Source organism: Monomorium pharaonis, chromosome 6 (genome assembly GCF_013373865.1).
Source record: "Monomorium pharaonis isolate MP-MQ-018 chromosome 6, ASM1337386v2, whole genome shotgun sequence".
Taxonomy (NCBI): Eukaryota; Metazoa; Arthropoda; class Insecta; order Hymenoptera; family Formicidae; genus Monomorium; species Monomorium pharaonis.
Window position 1 is genome coordinate 23,743,559 of NC_050472.1, and position 19,270 is coordinate 23,762,828.

General features: G+C 36.7%; 1 protein-coding gene across 6 annotated transcripts in view; it reads left to right on the forward strand.

The window, feature by feature from the left end:
* The window catches only part of LOC105829567 (sterile alpha motif domain-containing protein 5-like), a 219,147-nt gene that overhangs the window by 68,032 nt on the left and 131,845 nt on the right, over positions 1-19,270 (forward strand). Inside the window, exon 2 of one of the 6 annotated variants that reach the window (XM_036288925.1) lies at positions 10,628-18,000. The exons of the other annotated variants lie outside the window; for them this stretch is intronic. Within the exon in view, the coding sequence (XP_036144818.1) occupies positions 10,628-10,672 (45 nt within the window). The 3' untranslated portion in view covers positions 10,673-18,000. Of the gene's footprint in view, positions 1-10,627; positions 18,001-19,270 lie in introns of those variants that run through there. 6 annotated transcript variants of the gene reach the window in all.

A 19,270-nucleotide genomic window follows, 5' to 3' on the forward strand; every position in this document is an offset into this window, starting at 1 on the left:
ATTTATTATGTTAATAAATATTAGATAATAGTTGTTAAAAATAATAGTAATTAATGATAATTATTAGTGATAACTATTATTAATTACAAAATTATTAATTAATAATAGTTATTAAGTATTAATAACTATTTTTATTAAAATATAAATCGAAAAAAATCTGAATAACATTTTATTTAGTCAATGAATAGCTCTAGTGATTCAAACAACTGCAACATTGAAACATTTCTTCCTCACGCGCATATAAATAATTCTTCTATAGATACATTTATATTTATGTTATATATAATAATGTTTCTAAATGTGATATACATATACTAAATATTATATTTTACTTTATAGAGATTGAAAAAATTCCTTACGTATTATAAATTTAATATCGTTGCAAAATGTCGAAACATATTATACTTTGAGGTGTATATTTACGCTCCAAAGAAATTGTACGAACTTTTATAGATTCCAGCACCGGAATATTTAGAAGAGACTGTCGTTTCGAATTATGTTATCAAGTAAATGTTCTCTTTTACTGCTATTTACTTTTTTTTTTTTTCTTGGACATGCGACAAAAGTCTTTGATCCGCGATGTGCGCTCGCATTTCGCATTACATAAATCGATACAAACCAACGGTATGGAATTTTCCATGCAGGTGCATTTTTGCGAGAGAAATGTTAAATGCTCAGTTGCAAATCTTGACAAATTATCGGTGTCAACAGTAGCATTCAAATGTAATTTTATAAACTCATTTATACATAATTACATATTATTACACTTGAAATAGTAACCACGTTTATTACTATTAACTTTACTCTTTGGTATTGAGGCTATTATTATCCCTTTTTTATCATGAAGGTATTCATTTTCGTTTATTAGGAGCTAATCATTTGGCAGTACGGTAACGAGTTTCGTCACGATCTCTACTACTCACGCGAGATGCATAATTCACGTAAGATGATAACCCGGAGTTATCTGTACGGATGTTTGACGTCCTTGTAGTAAACCTTCGTCTGGCTACAAACTGCCTCCAATCAAATATACATTAAGTGCAATGTCTTTCGCGAGTGTGTCATGAATATTAATTATCCCTTACGAGATTGATCTGTGGTCGATAAGGCTTCGATCGTTAGAGAGGTAGAATGATGACAAATTCACGCGCACATATACTGATCGTAAAATATGAAAATGTCTGTCGCAACTGACTTTTATCTCATGTTCACGATTATTTCCTTGAAAAACAGCTACTATAAAACTGCTGAAAGAAACAGAAAGAAAGAAGAGAGCGGAGAGGAGGGGGAGAGAGAAATTGATTGAACTTTATTTATTACATGTATGTTAGTTCTAGAACTTCTTTCAAGCGCTAATATACCTGTTATACAAGTTAGACGTGTAAAGTAAGTATACAATGATGGAATGATTAATGGAATGAGAAATTAGCCTATTAAACAAAAAACAATAAGAAAATAGACAAATATAATTATATAGATATAGAGTATAAAAGAATGATAGAAAATAAAAATAAAAATTTAAAAAACATTAGAAAATAAAGTAAATATGCAAATAAGAAATAAAACAGTTAACATAAATATTTAAATGCACATTTCATTAATTTTATTAAAATATGCTCAGAAAATTTTCTTCTGCAAAGATAAAATACAAAGAAAAATTTACATTTTAATAACTATTTTGAAAGAGTAAATTTTTTATTATTTGTTATTTTTGTAATATTTAGAAAATATATTTATGTTCCACGTGTTAACTTGATTTTTCTGCCAATCATACGAATACATGAAATTTTCTTGATTTTATTATAAAATCTTCATCGCTACTATACATCTCGTTTTGTATGTGAATATATAAATTAATTGATTAAATCAACTATAAGAAATCAAGAATATTCAATTGACTTACGTACGTACTATCGGTGCTCTGACGCGTTCCCTTCTCTGCATCTTGTTTCTCTTTTTTTTTTTGCTATTTTCCTCGAACCCGTTTTTAATATTGCTCCACCCTTCGTTTATACATATGTATGAAGAGATTTTAATGTTCTTCCGACGTGCGGGCTGCCAACGCGGCACACCAACATTATTGCACCTAACACTCTTCGGTCTGATGCACGTGGTGCACGGTTGTCCTCTCTCTCTCTATCTCTCCCTCTTCTGAAGGATTTACAAGTACTCCTATATATCCTCCATACTTGACTACCAGTCCCCTCGATCTTATTATACCATAGTAGCATAGATTGAAAACTGATCTCCTGACAGAACTGACGATGAAACTGCTACTTTCTGAATAATTAATGAAGGGTTCTCTTTATATAGTGTTCAAAGTAACGTTGGGACATATAGCAAAAAGAAGAGATAATTAAAAGCAATAGTATCTCGACAGATACAAATCCGTTTTTTTATATTATAAGTTTATATCGTGTGATACACACTGATTACATAATCTTATACTTAACAATGTAGCTTTATGAATTTGTTGTAACTTTGTAAATTTACGTACATAAAGAGCAAATATATTTTGTTTTTAATGCGTTCCGAATATTTAATGGAAATTTTCAGATAAAAGTTATTGATTTGATCAAGATGAAAATTTTATTTATGATGAATTAAGTGTTCGTTATTCTTTGGTTTTTAATAATTTCTTCTGCTTTATTTTTTATTATTTTTTTATACCGGTAACTGATAATAGAAGCCAATAAAAATGATATCTTTACAGTATTGTTTTTTAATGCAAAGACATTAACATCAGCCGTAACTTCGTACGTAGGGTCGTAACTTAATCTATCCCCGCATGCATTGGCTCGTTAAAGTATAATCTATTGCGGAGATATGTGAGAGAGAAGTAGGAAAATGCATTCCCCAAACGGAGTTTCGACTGTGGGAGCGCGGGATACGCGCATAAGCTGACGGTGGCGAATAGGCGCGCGGTAAAGGTACTGCGGATTTATAGGATGGTTAAACGATGTCACGCGTCGCGTGATTTATGCAGTGGCGTAAGTCGTCGGGTATTATGTAATTAGCGGTAAATCTGGTAATGCTCGGCGTGGCAGCAGCCGAGTACCGCGGTCGCTCCAATTCCTGAGCCACGAACCAATCGCATTAATGCCGTATGCGGTACTGCCCGTGCGCTGCATCGACGCTGCACTTTCGTACCACGGTTCGCCCACTGCAGAAGATATTTAAGTGGTTAACCCCAGCTAACTGGTCCGATCCCAAGCCACTCGCGTGCACGCCGACGAATCGGCGGTCCAGAGCCATCGTCGAATTCATTATTATTTTATCACTTTTTGCTTCAATCAATGATGAAAAATAAAAAATTTATGCCGTATGATATTCGCTTCCAATGACTCATTACTTTCTCGCTTTTTTCTTGCGCTTCTTTGCGAATTCTAAAACACACGCACATGCGCACATATTCTCTTTCTCTTTTATGACCGTGCGCCAGCATTCCCTTGTACGTTTTATTCAATTTTCTCACGCGTAGACGATTTATTGGATTTTCATTGGCCGAGCATATCTCCGCAAGAGCGCCGTCTAATTTGAATCGTTCCCGACGCACGAACGTACGGCAGGATTAATCGCTTTCATGAACAGGTGGATGTGGCTGCTGTCGAAGCCTCAAACTCGACCGCGCCCGCGCCTCGCTCTGTTTCTCTCTTGTTTTAACGCGAACACCGTGCGTCGCCTTCTCAGCTTGTTTCGATGGGATTGTCGACACGTTTATTGGCCAAGTCAGGCGACAGTCAGGATTGTATCGTGGGAAAAAACCAATCACCGTGATGCCCCGGAAAAACGCATCTGCAGCAAAACTGCGTGCTATACAATTGAAAAGCTACAGTGATTTGTTGTGCTCAATAGCACGGTGGAATACCTTTTTCTGTTATGATGTAACAGACGGATAACCTCCTTTTATTGTAATATAATCGCAGACATTTTTTATGGAATGTGATAAATTTAGATTCCATATTTGTTATGTATATGTTTTTATAATATGCTTTTAGTCGGTGATATCTAAATTTTTTTTTTTATGAATATGTGAGAAAAATAGCAACAATATATTATATATATGTATTTATTTAAATTAGAAGTTATCAATATTTATTTGTGAATGACGGGATATTTTGGCGATTTTCTTGACATTGTACAAATCGTTACAAATTACGTCTTACATTAGTCTTACACTTAGATTCTATTATTAAACGTATTTAGTGCTACGCTTAGCAAATCCTCTATTATTCTCCTGCCCTCAGTAACTCAGTTTATTACAATTCCCATTACACCATTTCCGTATGTGTTAACGTGATGTGCCACACAATGGATGCTCTTCTTAAGCGCCGCTACAGCGCTTTATGCACAAAGGATCCTTCAACTCTTTTCCTTTCTCGAGTGGTAGCTCACTATGTTCTTACGCAGCATCAGAAATTACAAAGGATAGCTGATGAACTTGGATACAGACTCCTTGAGAGACGAAGACGTTTTCTCCTTGCGCAGCAGAAATGGTAACGCACAGACGTGCGTCATCCCTTATCTCTCCTCTTAATGACATAGAACTTAATTGGTGCAGCACTCAACACTCTCGAATTTATAGAGATCCTCGTTGGTGTCGTCATTAATATGATGCATTACCCGCTCCGTCCCGCCTCAGACTTCTCCACTTCAACTCGGCGCAACTCCACTTCATTCTACTTCATGTCGTTCCGTATATATGGGGTGTCCCAGCACTACCGTCATATCAAAATCACAGTCTTCAATTATTTTCAAATTATTTTATCGACGTAAAATCGATTTTTAAATAAAATTTCAGTGTTTAACAATAATTTTATAGTTAAAAAAAATAAATTATCTAAAATAGTGTTTTAATTAAATTCTTGGAATAGTTAAAATTTTTTATTAAATTAATTTCAAATTTTACTTTCAAGTTTAATGTTATTAAAACATTTTATAATAAAATTAAAAAGAGTAAAATTAATAATGTGTGTATTTTTAAGTTATAGAAAAATATGCAATTTTTTTTATTAAAACACAATTTTTAATTTGTTTATAAAATTAATAAAATGTGTAAATTGTTATCAACTTTGATAATTTTGGAACACCAAATGTATTCGTTAGTCCTTCGTTTACAGTGAGAACACGATCTCTCTGAAAGGTTGTCTCTACTACTAATCGTGTCATCCTGTTCGTTCCCTGTCAAAGGACTTATTCCTTGGGATAGGCAAGTTGAATATTCTGATAGGCAATTTAAATCTTGATTATCCAATAAAGTATACAAATTAATAACCGTACTATATCGATACCACATTATGATTAGAATATTCTCAGAATTATCTATGATCTTGGACAGTATAAAGAAATATAAGTATTTGACACAATAAAAATATTTGACGTAAAATTACACACTATTATGTCTTAATAGTAAAATCTCATTTACAGTTTGTCTATAAAATAAGAAAGGACAAAAAGTCGGTTGAGATAAGTCGTAAGGAAATGAGATTGGTGTGTGAATTAAGTTTTTCGACTCTCTTGTCGTAATTCCTAAACTTTTAAATCTACGCCTCGATAAATTCTGGGAACTTTAGTAAGGATGTACTGTCGCGAAAACGGTGCTGGAAAAAGTCGAAACTTTCGTACGCTTGGGAATTATGAGGAATTAAGAATTTAGACTTAAGAATTTAGGTGCTAACCTACTTACGTGCAATTCAAGATTTCAAGAAAGAACCTAATTTAAAATACGATAAGCAGACTCGAGAGTTTTTATAATGCGATAATTACGGACAAGATAATTAAATTATTTGATTAATATTTAACAGTTCATCATTATTTAAAGGTTTGAAAAAGATATTTTACGAGAATTTACTTAGGTGCTAATTCACTTACTTTGGAATTCAAGATTTAAGAAAATAATATTTAAAATGCAATAAGCAAATTCTAATTCTAGAGTTTTTATGATGCCCAAATTGTATTTAAATAAGATAATTACATCAAGCAGTATATAATTTTTTAAACATCCAAAAAAGATATTTTACGCGAACTTACTTAATTTTCTCTAAATCATGTTATCAATTCATGTTATTTCTCTTGCCAGGATGAACATTTCGTATCTTCGAAATTCGTATTTAGGATAAATAGGTCATTTAATAGCAATTTGCTTTTGTCAGTAATACACATTAATATCGACCGTTATTTGAACTGATTCACACTCGTAATTGCATCATCGTTTAAATCCGTTCTCTATCGATTTGGCAAAAGCCGTCCAGATATGAACCGTAGCCAGATTTGCGGTTTACCACGGAGACCGCAGTCCCATCACGATTTTTACGGTGACAATAGCCACACTTCGCGGTGTTTAATTATCCTTTAAAGCAAACCGCTGCAATATTCGAATATACGGCCGTTATTTGACATGTACCACATACATTCGTTGTAATCTATTTTATTATAAATAATATAACGGGTTTGAATATATCGTATTTGAAATTTACTCTAAATAATAACGGGTATAAGATTTTGGTATATGTTATCATTAAATATTTCCAGCCTGTCTACAGTTTCGGATTTCTCCAGAGATAGTTAACGATAATCGATTTCTAAGATTTTGTATTACATTCGTTCTTAGGAACCTGCCATCCTCTTAACGTCAATGAACCTTATTCTTGTCAGGACAAACTCACCGTTGGTATGTGAGATGAATTTATACGATGAGTGTCTATTCGACTTCCTTGTCCTTTACTATTCTCTTTCTCTCTCCGTCCTTCCCTCTCTTCTTCCTGCTTCTACTCCTTGGTAACTTGAAGGATCGACCTGTCTTCCGGAATTTCTCCTTCGCACCCGACAGCAATGCTTGTTTGTCTGCTTGTCACGAGAAATGGACAGACCATGTCGGTAGCTACTCGACGCGGCTATGGAATTCGTACTGATGCTTAATTTTAGACGATGGAGCGGCTTTACACAGTGGACTCTCTCTCTCTCTCTCTCTCTCTCTCTCTCCCTAGTGCACTTGCATGGTTGCGCTCGAAAGCGGCCGCAAGCTTTACAAAATGTAGATGCGTGCGAGTCACGTGCGATGGCTGTTGCTTTATGATATACATTATTCTGCAAGGAGTGAATTAACCAGCGTAGTACAAGACACTTTCTATTCCCCAAACGAGTCGCTCGGCAAATTGTCTCGACTTTCTAAATGCTGTGAATATCCTGCAAATTGTTGTAACGCGTTATGACAGGAAGATCTAACAAAATTCTCTCAATTTCTCTATAGTTTAGCTTCGTAATTTATACGTACATAATAAATGACATATGCCTTACAAGAAGAACTGAAATGTTATTACACTTGTAAATACGATAACTATACGTCCTTTATTTCAGGGTGTCTTTTAAATTTATTTATTTTATTCAAAACTCAATTTTATCTTTTATTTAAACAATAGTATAGGAAATTCTTTTCTAATTAGCGTTTTCTAACATCAATAAGCGAATTTTTAGGAAAACAATTGACAAATTTAGTTTTCTGCAACATAATTTGTTTTGTCTTTTTGTCAAGTGTGATTTTTATATAAAAAATTAGTGGCAATACGTTGTTCTAAATTGGCGTTTTGCGGTTAATCATCATTCAAATTCTGTGTTTCCTGTGAACTATATCCGTATATTGTGGACAGATTGTTATATGTACGATGACCACACGTCCTTTATTTTAGATAGCTGTTCTATTATAAATATATTTAGGTTTTTAAAACTAAAAAACGTTTAGCCTTTACTTTAACAATTTTACGAGAAATTCTTTAGCGTTCTAATGTCTAATGCTGCGCTAGTTATCGAATTTTTACGGAAACTACTAAGCTTTGTCCAAAATTTAGTTTTATGCAATATATTCATTTTGTTTTTTTTATTGATCATGTTATCTTGTTTTTATGAGCGTTAAAGAAATAGCATCGTAAAAATATTGAAATATTGAAATATGAGGCATGTCTGTCCAATAAAACAGATGTTACACGGTTTATTCGCCAGCGACAAAAAATGGGAGCTTTTATAAAGACGTATAGAAACCGCGAGGCACAAGTCTGCCGGCGTGATGTAGGAACTGTTTCGCAGATAGAATGCCGGAAGAAAGTTTCCAAACGCGTTTAAATGAGTCTCGAACGTGAACGGGTGGTACGCGGCACCCTTTTCGGCGGAGAGAGTTACGCGTGTTCTCTCAAGCCAACGTGTGCACGCTCGGTTGGATATCAGATCGAAAGTTCGTGTCTCTCCTATTTTCCGCGAGAATTTTCGGCGCGGCGCCCGAATCCTAGGAGATTTCGAAGGCGGGGTTTACGGAGCTCCTCGGCTACGTCGAGCGGAAAATTCGACACGGTTGCTCGATCAAGCGAGTCGGCCGTAGACGATTAGGGGAGGCTCCCAGAGGTGAACTCTAAGGGCAATCAAGCTCTCCGCGAGATATGCCCTCTATTATGCGTTCCAATCCGCGTCGCGGCCCGTTTAAACAGGATTTTCCTGAAAACGATCCTCGGAAATGCCCGGCATTAACGCGGATTTATAGGTCAATGAGCGTTGAATGCGGAAGTGATATTCCAACTCGAAGACACCCTATTAGATCAACCTGAAATTTAATTATGATGAATTACCACTTGACTGTGTGAATAATGATTATGTCTTGATTGATTAATTTGCAGTCGCAAGTTGATAAATCTGTTTTTCTTTTCCAGATGTAGTTTTGCTACACTTGATCATAATACTTTTTAATGTTTTGTACTGCGAAAAGTTTGCCACCTAGTGCGCTTTAACTGAAATGCAGCATTAACATTTTTTTTGCCGTTTTCGAAGTTTCTTTTTCCTTACTTTGCTGTAAGTGCACGGAGACATTCGGTTTTTGTTAGGTCCTAACGTAAATTAAGTTTGCGCATGGCGTAATCTTCTTTCAGCGTAAAACTTTGCGAAAGATCTGCGCTTTGCTTGCCTTCCGTTTCCAATCTTTCTTGAGACGTTTCTATTTTTATTAAGAAAAACCGCGCTTCTGGCCGCGCGCGTTCAACGATAACAACACACAGATTAACATTCTTTTTAGTTTCCACGAACTTGATGACACAGTTGAAGAAAGTACGGAACATAACTTGGCGCGAAAAGTTTTCTCGCGACGATCACGCTGTCTCCGATGTAGCGCAAAGGAGAACAAATTATCCCGCGGACGCGCGTTGACAGGTCCGCTGCAGCCCAGGAACTCTCCGGGAGATAACCGAGCGAGAATCAACGAAGTAAGAAATGACCGTGCCAAGTCGCTCGACTCGACATTGCGGTCGAGAGAATTAGGCGAGTTTATTACTAGGAACTTGCCGCGAGATAGTGAGACCGGGTTTCGTTATCGCACGGATTTGTGCAACGAGGTGACACGCGTCTCGCCCAGCTTCATCCATTTCTTCATCACTTTCGTCCCGTTTCCGTTATAGAACATTGCCAATTTTAAAAGATGCGATCTTTCGTAACAACATTAAACGTGAGATAAATGTACAATAGATCGCTATCAATGTAATATATCTGTCTTTGTATTGTTAATAAGCTATAACAAACCGAGACCTAAGTAAAATGTACATCGCGACGTTGGGTCAATGGTACTTTTGTTTAATGTCTCTCTGAACGGTGACGCAGAAAGAAAACGATTACAGCGATGCAAAGAATGCGAAGAAGAATGACGAATAACGAAATGAAGAGGATAAAAGGAGAGAGAGAGAGAGAAAGGGAAAACCACATATAATATTACGAGTAACAGAAGTCGTAAAACTATTCAAGACTCATTGCCGTCGCGACGACGTCTCCGAAACTACTCTTATTCATGACCGCCGGAAACACTTACACACGTAATTCATGGATTCTTTATTGGAACGAGGGTGACTCGCGAAAATCAGTCGAGCGCAACCATGAGACGGACTGTCGCATCACAATAGACGAATTCGGATGAAAAGGAAAACAATGCGCATGCGTCGGAAACTTTTGCATCGTCAAAACTCATACATTAACAGACATAATATATAAACTTGATTTTACTGAATTTATTTTTTTGATAACTAAACTTACAGATTAGCTATTATTTCGCAAAATACTTATTCCGAGTGCTCCGATATTCAAGCAATATTCAAATTGTTCTCTTCAAAACTTTGCAACTCCTACTTTGAAACTCGTATGAATTAAAGCGGTATATCAAATATGTTGTAATCAAATTTAATTTTTATGCACCTACATTATGTATGATTACTTTTTAATGTATTGTAATAAGTAGTTATTAATTCAGCAGCATATTATTTCACAATGGACATTTTAATATTTCTGAGATTTTAATGGTCTGCAAAATTAAATAATAGAATTCACGCGATTTGCAATTTGAGAAAACGAGATTAAATCTTATCATAGCTAACGAATGGAACGATTATACATATATTTATTTTGTATATGCATGTGAGTGTGCGTATGTGTGCGTCGAGATGAAATTATATTGATAACTATAACACTTCGTCCATATTTTCAGTAACAATATATTATAATATAATAATATGAAAAATGCTGTGTGCGTAATTTTTTAAAAATTTTACTACTTTAATAAGCAATTTATTTTACATTGATTAACGATTTGTACAATTTTGTGTTTCAGGTAAGTAAAGATGTCTTCAATTTCCGTGGAAATATCTCGTGCTGAATAAACCGAGAGCTTGTCGGACTTTAATCATCACCCATACGGGCAGAAAGCGAATCCTCGTGAAGTCTCGGGGGCAAAACTACGCACTCTCAAACTGGAAACTTGACGACTGCTTAAAGCAATAACGAGGTAACGGTCGTTACATCAAAAGTTTAAGCGTAACGGGACGCACCACGGTGAAGCGTGCAATTTCGTTTAATTCGTCGCAGTTAAATTCACGCGTAACTGTTTAATATGCGGAACAATTCTCTTTCTTTTTTTTAATATTCATAATGGATTCCCCTAAAACCGGCGTACACTCCGACGACACGTTATTAGTAACGAAATTGTGCCAAGTACAAATATCTTTCAGCTCTCCCGAGAGCGGAGCGTTGCGCGTTAATTGGCTAGGTCCGACGTCGGGGATGAATGTGCGCCACCCTCGCGTACCTCCTCGAGGCTGGGGTCAGTGCCGAGGGGTTCGGTGGATGATGATCGAGAGATAGACAAACTGTACTGGACAGCGCACGTTCGTGTGACCCTCGATGCATTCGCACGCGTATGCGTCAGACACATATTTCCCATGTGGCTCGAGCACATTCCCTTAGTTATGTTTGCCGTCGACATGTCGCGGCGTTTTTCGTGCGCGAAATTTTAAGGCAAGCTTCGAATCGCAAAATCGGAAGACGTGGATCACTACTGCATGCGTTAGCTTAATGTGGAGTTTTGCATAATAGAGGTATATAATACAGATGTAATGTACCCTTTTTTTTTTGTAATTAAAATAGTACAGGAAAAGAGAGAAATCTGTTAGTGATTTCAATTTTTTAAATAATTTTTTGGATTTAATATGATAAAATGTAATTCGTACATTAAAATAGAAATACTGCTTGAATGTTCTTAAAATAAATTTGTATAATGTCTTAAAGATACGTTTTACATTGCGATTGGACTGTTGACGATCACACTTTTGGCTGCAGTGTTGAATACTTTGTTCAGAAAATACAAACGATAAAAAATACTGCATCGTTTTTAAAACGCAACACTCTAGACGCCAGAGCTCAATATGATCCGTATAGAATTCTAAACTTGCCAGCGAGCCATCATCCCCGGTGGCTGACGATCGCGCAAACATTTGCGCCTGAAACTTCCGTTCCGCAGTAACCTAGAAAATTTCGAGGTGCCATAGCGCCCAAGTCTCGGGCGCGGGCTGATGATAATTACGACGGAGATTAGCTCTCGCGGTAATGAATATTCCAGCAGATTGGCACCGCGAGACCGGAGAGACCGTGCTCCCGCAGGCGGCGTAATTCGTGATCGATAATAATTATGCCAGGCACCGTCGCCTCGCGTCACCTCGTGCAACGCCTATCTGCACACAATGCTTTCTCTCTCTCTCTCTCTCTCTCTCTCTCTCTCTCTCTCTCTCTCTCTCTCTCTCTCTCTCTCTCTCTCTCTCTCTCTTCCTCTCTCTCTCTCTCTCTTCCTCTCTCTCTCTCTCTCTCTTCTCGCTCTCTAGTTCCGACCGTTATTTCGAGGCCTGGTATACATACCTGTCGGCGTGTAACGATTCGAGGGGAAGGGGGTCGGTCGGAAAAGCGAATTTCCACAGCGCGTTCCCGTTTTGCTCCCTCTCTCCCTGGAATAAAGTGGGTTAACTTTGCGCGCACGGCGCGCCCAATCTCGTCATCGAGGGTTGCACGAGTAAAAGTAATTGGAACATCGGAAACGCGCTGCCGTTTCGTTTTCACGATTTCTGCCCGTCCCCTCATACCTCTTCTGCTGGTTCTGCACGTGCATGCTGGCTAATTTCTCTCATAGTTTCTTTTTTTCCTGTCTCTCTCTCTCTCTCTCTCTCTTTCTCTTTCTCTTGCTCTTGAATTGTTTGTCGTGCTTAGATCAACGCAATACATTAAACATACTGTAATTAAATTGGAGCTAAAAAATGTCGAAGAATCAAAACGATATAATAAGAAAAAATTATCTGATTAAAAATGACGCTTAATAACTTTTTAATGATATTTGCATCATCATATACATAATAGATATGTGAAGCTTATTCTTTAATAGATGACAATATTTTGTTGTTTTATTTTTATTATTGTAATATGATAAGAAAAATTATATAAAAATTGTGAACTGCCTATAAACATTTTTAATTAAATGTTTATTTTGTATACAAATAATTAATGTATAACTAAAATTGGTTAAAATATCATTTAACGTGATATCGAAAAATAAATGAAACGCGATTTAAAAATTCATTCAAAGTTTAATAAAGAACAGGGACTGGATAGTTTTAGTATTCAATTTTTTAGCAATATTTGTGCAATCAAATTTTGAAGTTTTTGCCGATAAAAATAATTTTTCTTCCAAAATTCTCATTTATATTCTGCCTTTTAGTTATATCCGCCTAAATCATTTTCCTCATTATCGATGTTGCAACCACAAGCCTTTAGTTCCTTATAGCTTCGTAACGGTATTTTAGGATGTGAAGTAGAATAATATCGATTTAGCTTTTTAGTTAATGAAATATTAATGTATAATAACGATGCGGCGAAAGCAAAATATGTTTTTTTAATAATATGGATCTGAAACATGATTCTTTGATAGAAGGATTGAATGTATTACAATTACGGGATGATCACTATCACTGCTGTTGTTAGACGTATCAGCCTTGTTAGACGTAAAACACATGAGGTGTAATTATTCGTAAATTATGTACAATCATGTACATACAAATTATGTATGATAGATAAAATGTTAGCAGCTATTGAATTAAGAAAAAGCAGTACGATAATTATATCTTACGTCACGTCAATATAAATATGTCCGACTTAATCGTGTCGCACTCTGCAAAGGATAAAAATAGTTTAATTGAAACAAATGTAGTGTGTCCGAATTTTGAAGCACTTTATCCACCGTATTTGCGTGTAAATACCGGCGCGCATTAATCTCGGCAGGGCTCGGAGTTCCACGCTCGCTTGCATAAAGTCAATATCAAACCGTGTTTTCGGCGCAGTGGAATAAGAGTCGAGCACGGGAATATAATCTCGTTGGCCGATTCCCATCCGGCGCAGCGCTGACAAATGACTCCTCGGCTTGATTACTGTTGGGATTTTAACGCGAGCTTAATTAGACGGTGTAGCTCCCCATGACTGATCGGCCGAGCCACGCAATGATCCTCCTCTTTCCCCTTGCGCTGGTGTCGATGTATCAACATTAGTTCGTAACGAGCGAGCACCTCGTGAAAGGATCACCCAAGGAGCGGTTCCTCTTTGCCGATTTAAATCACCAGCTATCGCAAGCGCGTGCTAATTAGAGGTATGCCGTTACTCTTCGCCAGCGGATCTCATCCTTTAACTTTTCCTTCCATCTGCCCATGTACGCCGATGTTAATATTTGTGTGTGTGTGTGTGTGAGGGGTTGAAAGTAAATTTACCGAGCAGTTAACGTTATGAACGTTTCAAAATTTTATAATCCATTTATACATACATAATTCTATTGTTTAATTCATTAAATACATTTCGTAAGTATAATAATTTACGTAATCAAATATTGTGATAATACACAATCGAATTTTTGCAAAAAGAACTTTAATTTCCTGCAGTGATTTCCGTTGATAATCGTTCCGACCACGATCGCCGTTCGCAACGTTATTTACGTAACAAATAAAAATTCTGTGCAGAGCGCATCTGCAAGCGTACTAAATTCTCGTTCATTTGAACACCGATTATCCGAAACGATGATCATACGAGGCGGCAATTAGTATATGCGCGAATTAATCGCGCGGTATTTAGCAAGGTACACACGCGATATTTCTGCAGCTGTAAATAAATAACGCGAAAATTGTATTTCCGTATTAAATGGATGACCGATGAAATTACAACCTTTCCAAAACTGCGCCGCGATGAAAATTAGGCGACGAAAGAGAGCGATTGAAGTCATCATTAATTAACAATTAACGGCGCGCAGGCTCTAATAATCTTACAGTCACTTCGAAAGTAAATGCCTATTAATTATCATGAAGTAATTTAAAGTTTAATTGGACGTTTAAAGAACTTTTAAAATTATTATCGACGCGTTCTTTGGTTGGCTATACAGTTAGAAACGGTTCCAAAGTTTCGTTCGGAAATTAGAAGTTACTATTATCGAATTTCCATAAGGCTTCTGCTACTACCCGTGCCGATTTTCATTACGTCGGGATCCGTCAAGCGTTACGTGAAAATTTGCGAACGCCCGCTCGCGATATATGCGTAACAGGTGTTCCGACACGTATTATATATTTAGATTTAATTCGACAAATTGTACATTCAGATTTGAGGAGGTCTCGCACGGAGCTCGATAGTCCCTGCATCATCCCTCTCACTCGACGCGCTCCCGCGAGTTAATTACGATCCTTGAAATTAATCAAGGGAGCCGCGTTATAAAAGAGATACTTCACCCCCGACTGTAATACGACCTTTCCTCTACGGCCGGTTATTTGTTCTTGTCTCGCAAGAGCGCTCCCCGGATAGATACGTTCGGCCAAACAAGAATCTTCATTATTCTCTCGAAAGTTTTTAAACAAGTTTCATTTACCCGTAAGAAAGTTAATTTGCGCTGTGCCACTGGCACGAATGATTTAATTACTTAATAAACTGTGGCGCTTTACGAGTCCGGAGTACCGCGGAGTACCGCGGAGTACCACGGTGAAGAGACGGGAAAGAAAGCGTCAGACGAGAACTTTTTTCATTTTGTTGCAAGTTTGCGCGCGGATTTGTATTGTATTGTGGAAGCGTGGCAACAGATTGAAAATAGATCGAACATTCTAGACAGACGCGTTTCCCGCGCGTTGCTTTGAACGAAACTGCTCTTCCATCTTAATCGGAATTGTTGCGGGGACAGGTTTGATGAAACATTAATCGCGAAAGCCCTCGCGAGCTTTCCGACACGAAGCGATTCACAGTTCGAAACGAGTCGTGGATTTCTCCTGTGTTAAGCGCACGTAAAAGGAAACGAAAGAGACCGGAAAGGCAAAAAGGATGAACTGCCTTTTTTTCAGACGGTCGCATCGATCGCGCGCGGACGCATCAATCGGAAAGTTAACCGAAAGTTTTCGCCTCGCGTGGAACGAGACTCTCCGGAGTGAGAAGGACGAGTCGTTAATTTCGTCATTCGTTGCGTCCCGCGGGCTCTCCGTCGTTGTTCCTCAAGGTTTACAGGCCCTAACTTTTCGTCCTTAACTCGTTAATTAAGGACGAAAGCGTGACGGCGGCGGGGCGACACGGCGCGGCGTAGCGCGGCACTGGGGTCGAAGAAGCGAAGTTTTAATAACATTACCGTAATAATACCGTCGGTCCCGCTCCTGCTCGTAGCGTGGCCTAAATTATCAAAGGATCTTCCGCCTCTCGTTTCCCCGTCTTGCCACTTCCATTCGCTTGCTTTCTCCATTGCGACGAACTTCCCGATGCTTTACAATCCGCACGGAATGGAGTTTAATATATCTTGGATTTCACGAAAGACTAGCTCCGATGACGGCCGGCGCGGTCGCGTTTGGCACACAAAATATTAAGTGAGAAACAAGATTGACAGCCAGGAGGGAAGAGGAAGACAGAGAGAAAGCGTCATTTAGTCTACGTGTTAAAATTGAGTTTTAACATTAAAAAATTTGAAAATATAACAGCTAGATTTCTTTTAGTAATACATATTTCAACGAAAACAGAAAATAAGTATGAAAGTCTAAAAATGAAACATAAGTTGGTTTCTACTTATTATAGTGCTCACAAAAGAAACTCATTACACGCGAGACGGGAATAATATACATAATGTAGCGGATTTACCGCACCATTCCATTTTCATTCATGTAAGAATTCTTTGAACAATCAAAAGTTTATTTTTTCAAAGAGAATATTTTACAAGAAACGTCTTTTTTTACACAATTTAGTATTATCTAACATCAGTATAATCCTTGTACTTCTACATTTAAAACTTAAATTAAAACTTTAAAACAAAGTCTTTTGATCAATGAAGAATAAACTTACGAAGTTACATAATAAGTTACATAAATTTTTTGATAATATGCATTTTTTATATCACACAATATTGAAACAAGTACTTTTCTCACAAAGATGTGTAAAAAAAATATAGAATATTATATAAATATAGAATATTATAAAAATAAATATAAAAATAAAAGTAATGTAAAATTGTAGACTTAAGAAGCACGCCAATAAAAATGGTTTTATTATTCTCGTTATATATTATATAGCAGCTATATAAGCAATTGTATACATGAAAGGGAAGGAAAGGAACGAAATGACGTGGAGGGTGTCGCTTCGTTTTGCGCGCTCGGAGAGAAATTACTCGATCGAAAGGGATGGCATCCCGACATTATCTCGCAATTGTACGAATTCCATCGAACGCGAAGTTTCGTCGAACATCATCGAGTTTCTGCGAGGAACAACCCCTCGAGATTCGAACCTACGAAAAGACCGATAAAAGGAGGGGATACTCTGGCGCTTTCGCTGAGTGGGGGAGAGCCGCTAAGAGTTTACGTGGAACCGGAAGGGAGGGGAAGAGAGGGTGGGAAACGAAGAGAAACGGATCGAGTAAGAGCAGAGGAAGGGATAAGGACGCTTTTTATGTCGCGGAGAATCCTACAGAGATGTCGTTCGCCGGTGCTCCGAGGAGCGTCGTAATAATCGTAAACGCCATTCCGAGATTGCCGTTCCACAGCTGTAACGTGCGCGCTTGAACTTCTCATAGCTGCAGCTGCAGCCTGCATCCGGCAATCCAGGTGATACCGTCTCAGAGCCGCTCTCGTAATTTCAGTCTTATTGTCCCACTTTCGCAATTAGCAGCGGCTACGGGACCGTCGTTTCTCGCTATCAACAGGTTACGCGTCGTCAGTCTTCCACGGCGGGTCCTTAATAAAAACGATTCTCGTACACCGTTTCCGTCTCTATCTTTTCCTGTTCGCATCCCCCGCCCCCCTTGCTATCCGGTCTCTTTTGCTTTATCTCGTTCTATTGTCGCTTGGACGGTGCGACACGTGACGTGATGCTTTATCTGCTGTTATCTTTCTTTTTCTTGATTTAATTCGATAGCGCGTTATTAATTACATCGTTTACCGGAACAAGTCGTTTGCTTTGTAATACGAAGCTTCCATGCGACTTGACTTTTCTACGTTTTACTCCAATTAAAATAGTAGGTTTGTGAAATTCAAGATACATTTTTTATGATCGAATTATGTGTTTCATCTTTTTCATGCGTAACGTATGAATTTTCTTATATGTTACATTTTAGCACCTGAATACACAAATAAAATTTAAAAATCTTATGAAAGTAAATAAGTTGTGATAAGAGAATAATAAAAAAAAAGTAAGGGTGTGTGTGTATGTGTGTGACTCGATAAAAATAGTTTTGACAATAAAAGAAAGAGGAATACTGATCTTACTATTATTCCTAACTCTTTTTAAATCTTTTTCGGTCTTTTTCAGTCATTGCACTTAAACGTTTTTCTTTTAATTTAGATTCAATCTTTAAAATGAGGATTCATTCAGTATGCGAAGATCCATGATCATAGATTTTTATCAATATTCTACGTTACGAAATCTATTCGAATGAATCTTTTAATGGTTGAATCGATATGACAATTGCTCTCTAGAAACGTAATTACATTTACGTTTATATATCAAGTTCATTTGTTCTTTCAAATAGAGCGTTCCGTGTTTAATTAAACTTTTATATTTATATTAGAAAAGTATAACATTAATTTTAATTTAAAAGAAATTCTGAGAATATCACTTTAACATTATCTTTTTCAAGTGAGGCAGAAGTAGTTGAGTAAAATGTAATATTCTGATATCTATATAAAATTTTGTTTTCAATAATATTTTTGTGAATAGATGTCTTATGTGATGTACCTCTGCAGATTTATATGAAACAGTTAAAACAGAAATTTACTTATACTGAGAATAATATACGTTGTTCCCGTTTATTGAGCCGTCGATTGTTTCGTCTTTTCTTCAGTGCCGTTTCGCTGATTGGCGACATAATTGGGTGTACCTTGACAGAAAGTACTTTCGGAAAAAGCGAAGCTAGAACCGATGTTCTTGTGCAGTATTCGATTGATATGTTTTACTTTGAATTTTATTATATTTTGAAGTTTATTATACTATTCTTTCCACAGCAAACTGTGTTTGCGCTGTGGAAACTATAGAAGAGAAGGTAGTGGCCATCCTCATTTACATTTTATACTATAATTTTGTTAATAATTATAATATTTTAATTTAAAAATTTAACACGCGATTGTATTTATTATAGTGTTCTTTAATTTTAATTGATCCTATACTCAATATTACATATTTATTACATTGATTATTATTTATAAAAATGTAGCGACACTGCATAGAGAGTCGAAGAGAAACAGGAATAGTAATATAGCTCATACACAACAACAAATTTGAAAATTGATTTTAATTAACGATATATTGCGTTTTGTTATAAAATTATGTATTTATTTGAAATAACTAAACGATCCCATGAGTAATCCCTAGAGTTTGTCACCCAATAATAGAGATAATGAGTGGTGAAAATACCTACGATCCATAATACCATTTTTTCCTCTGTTAATTA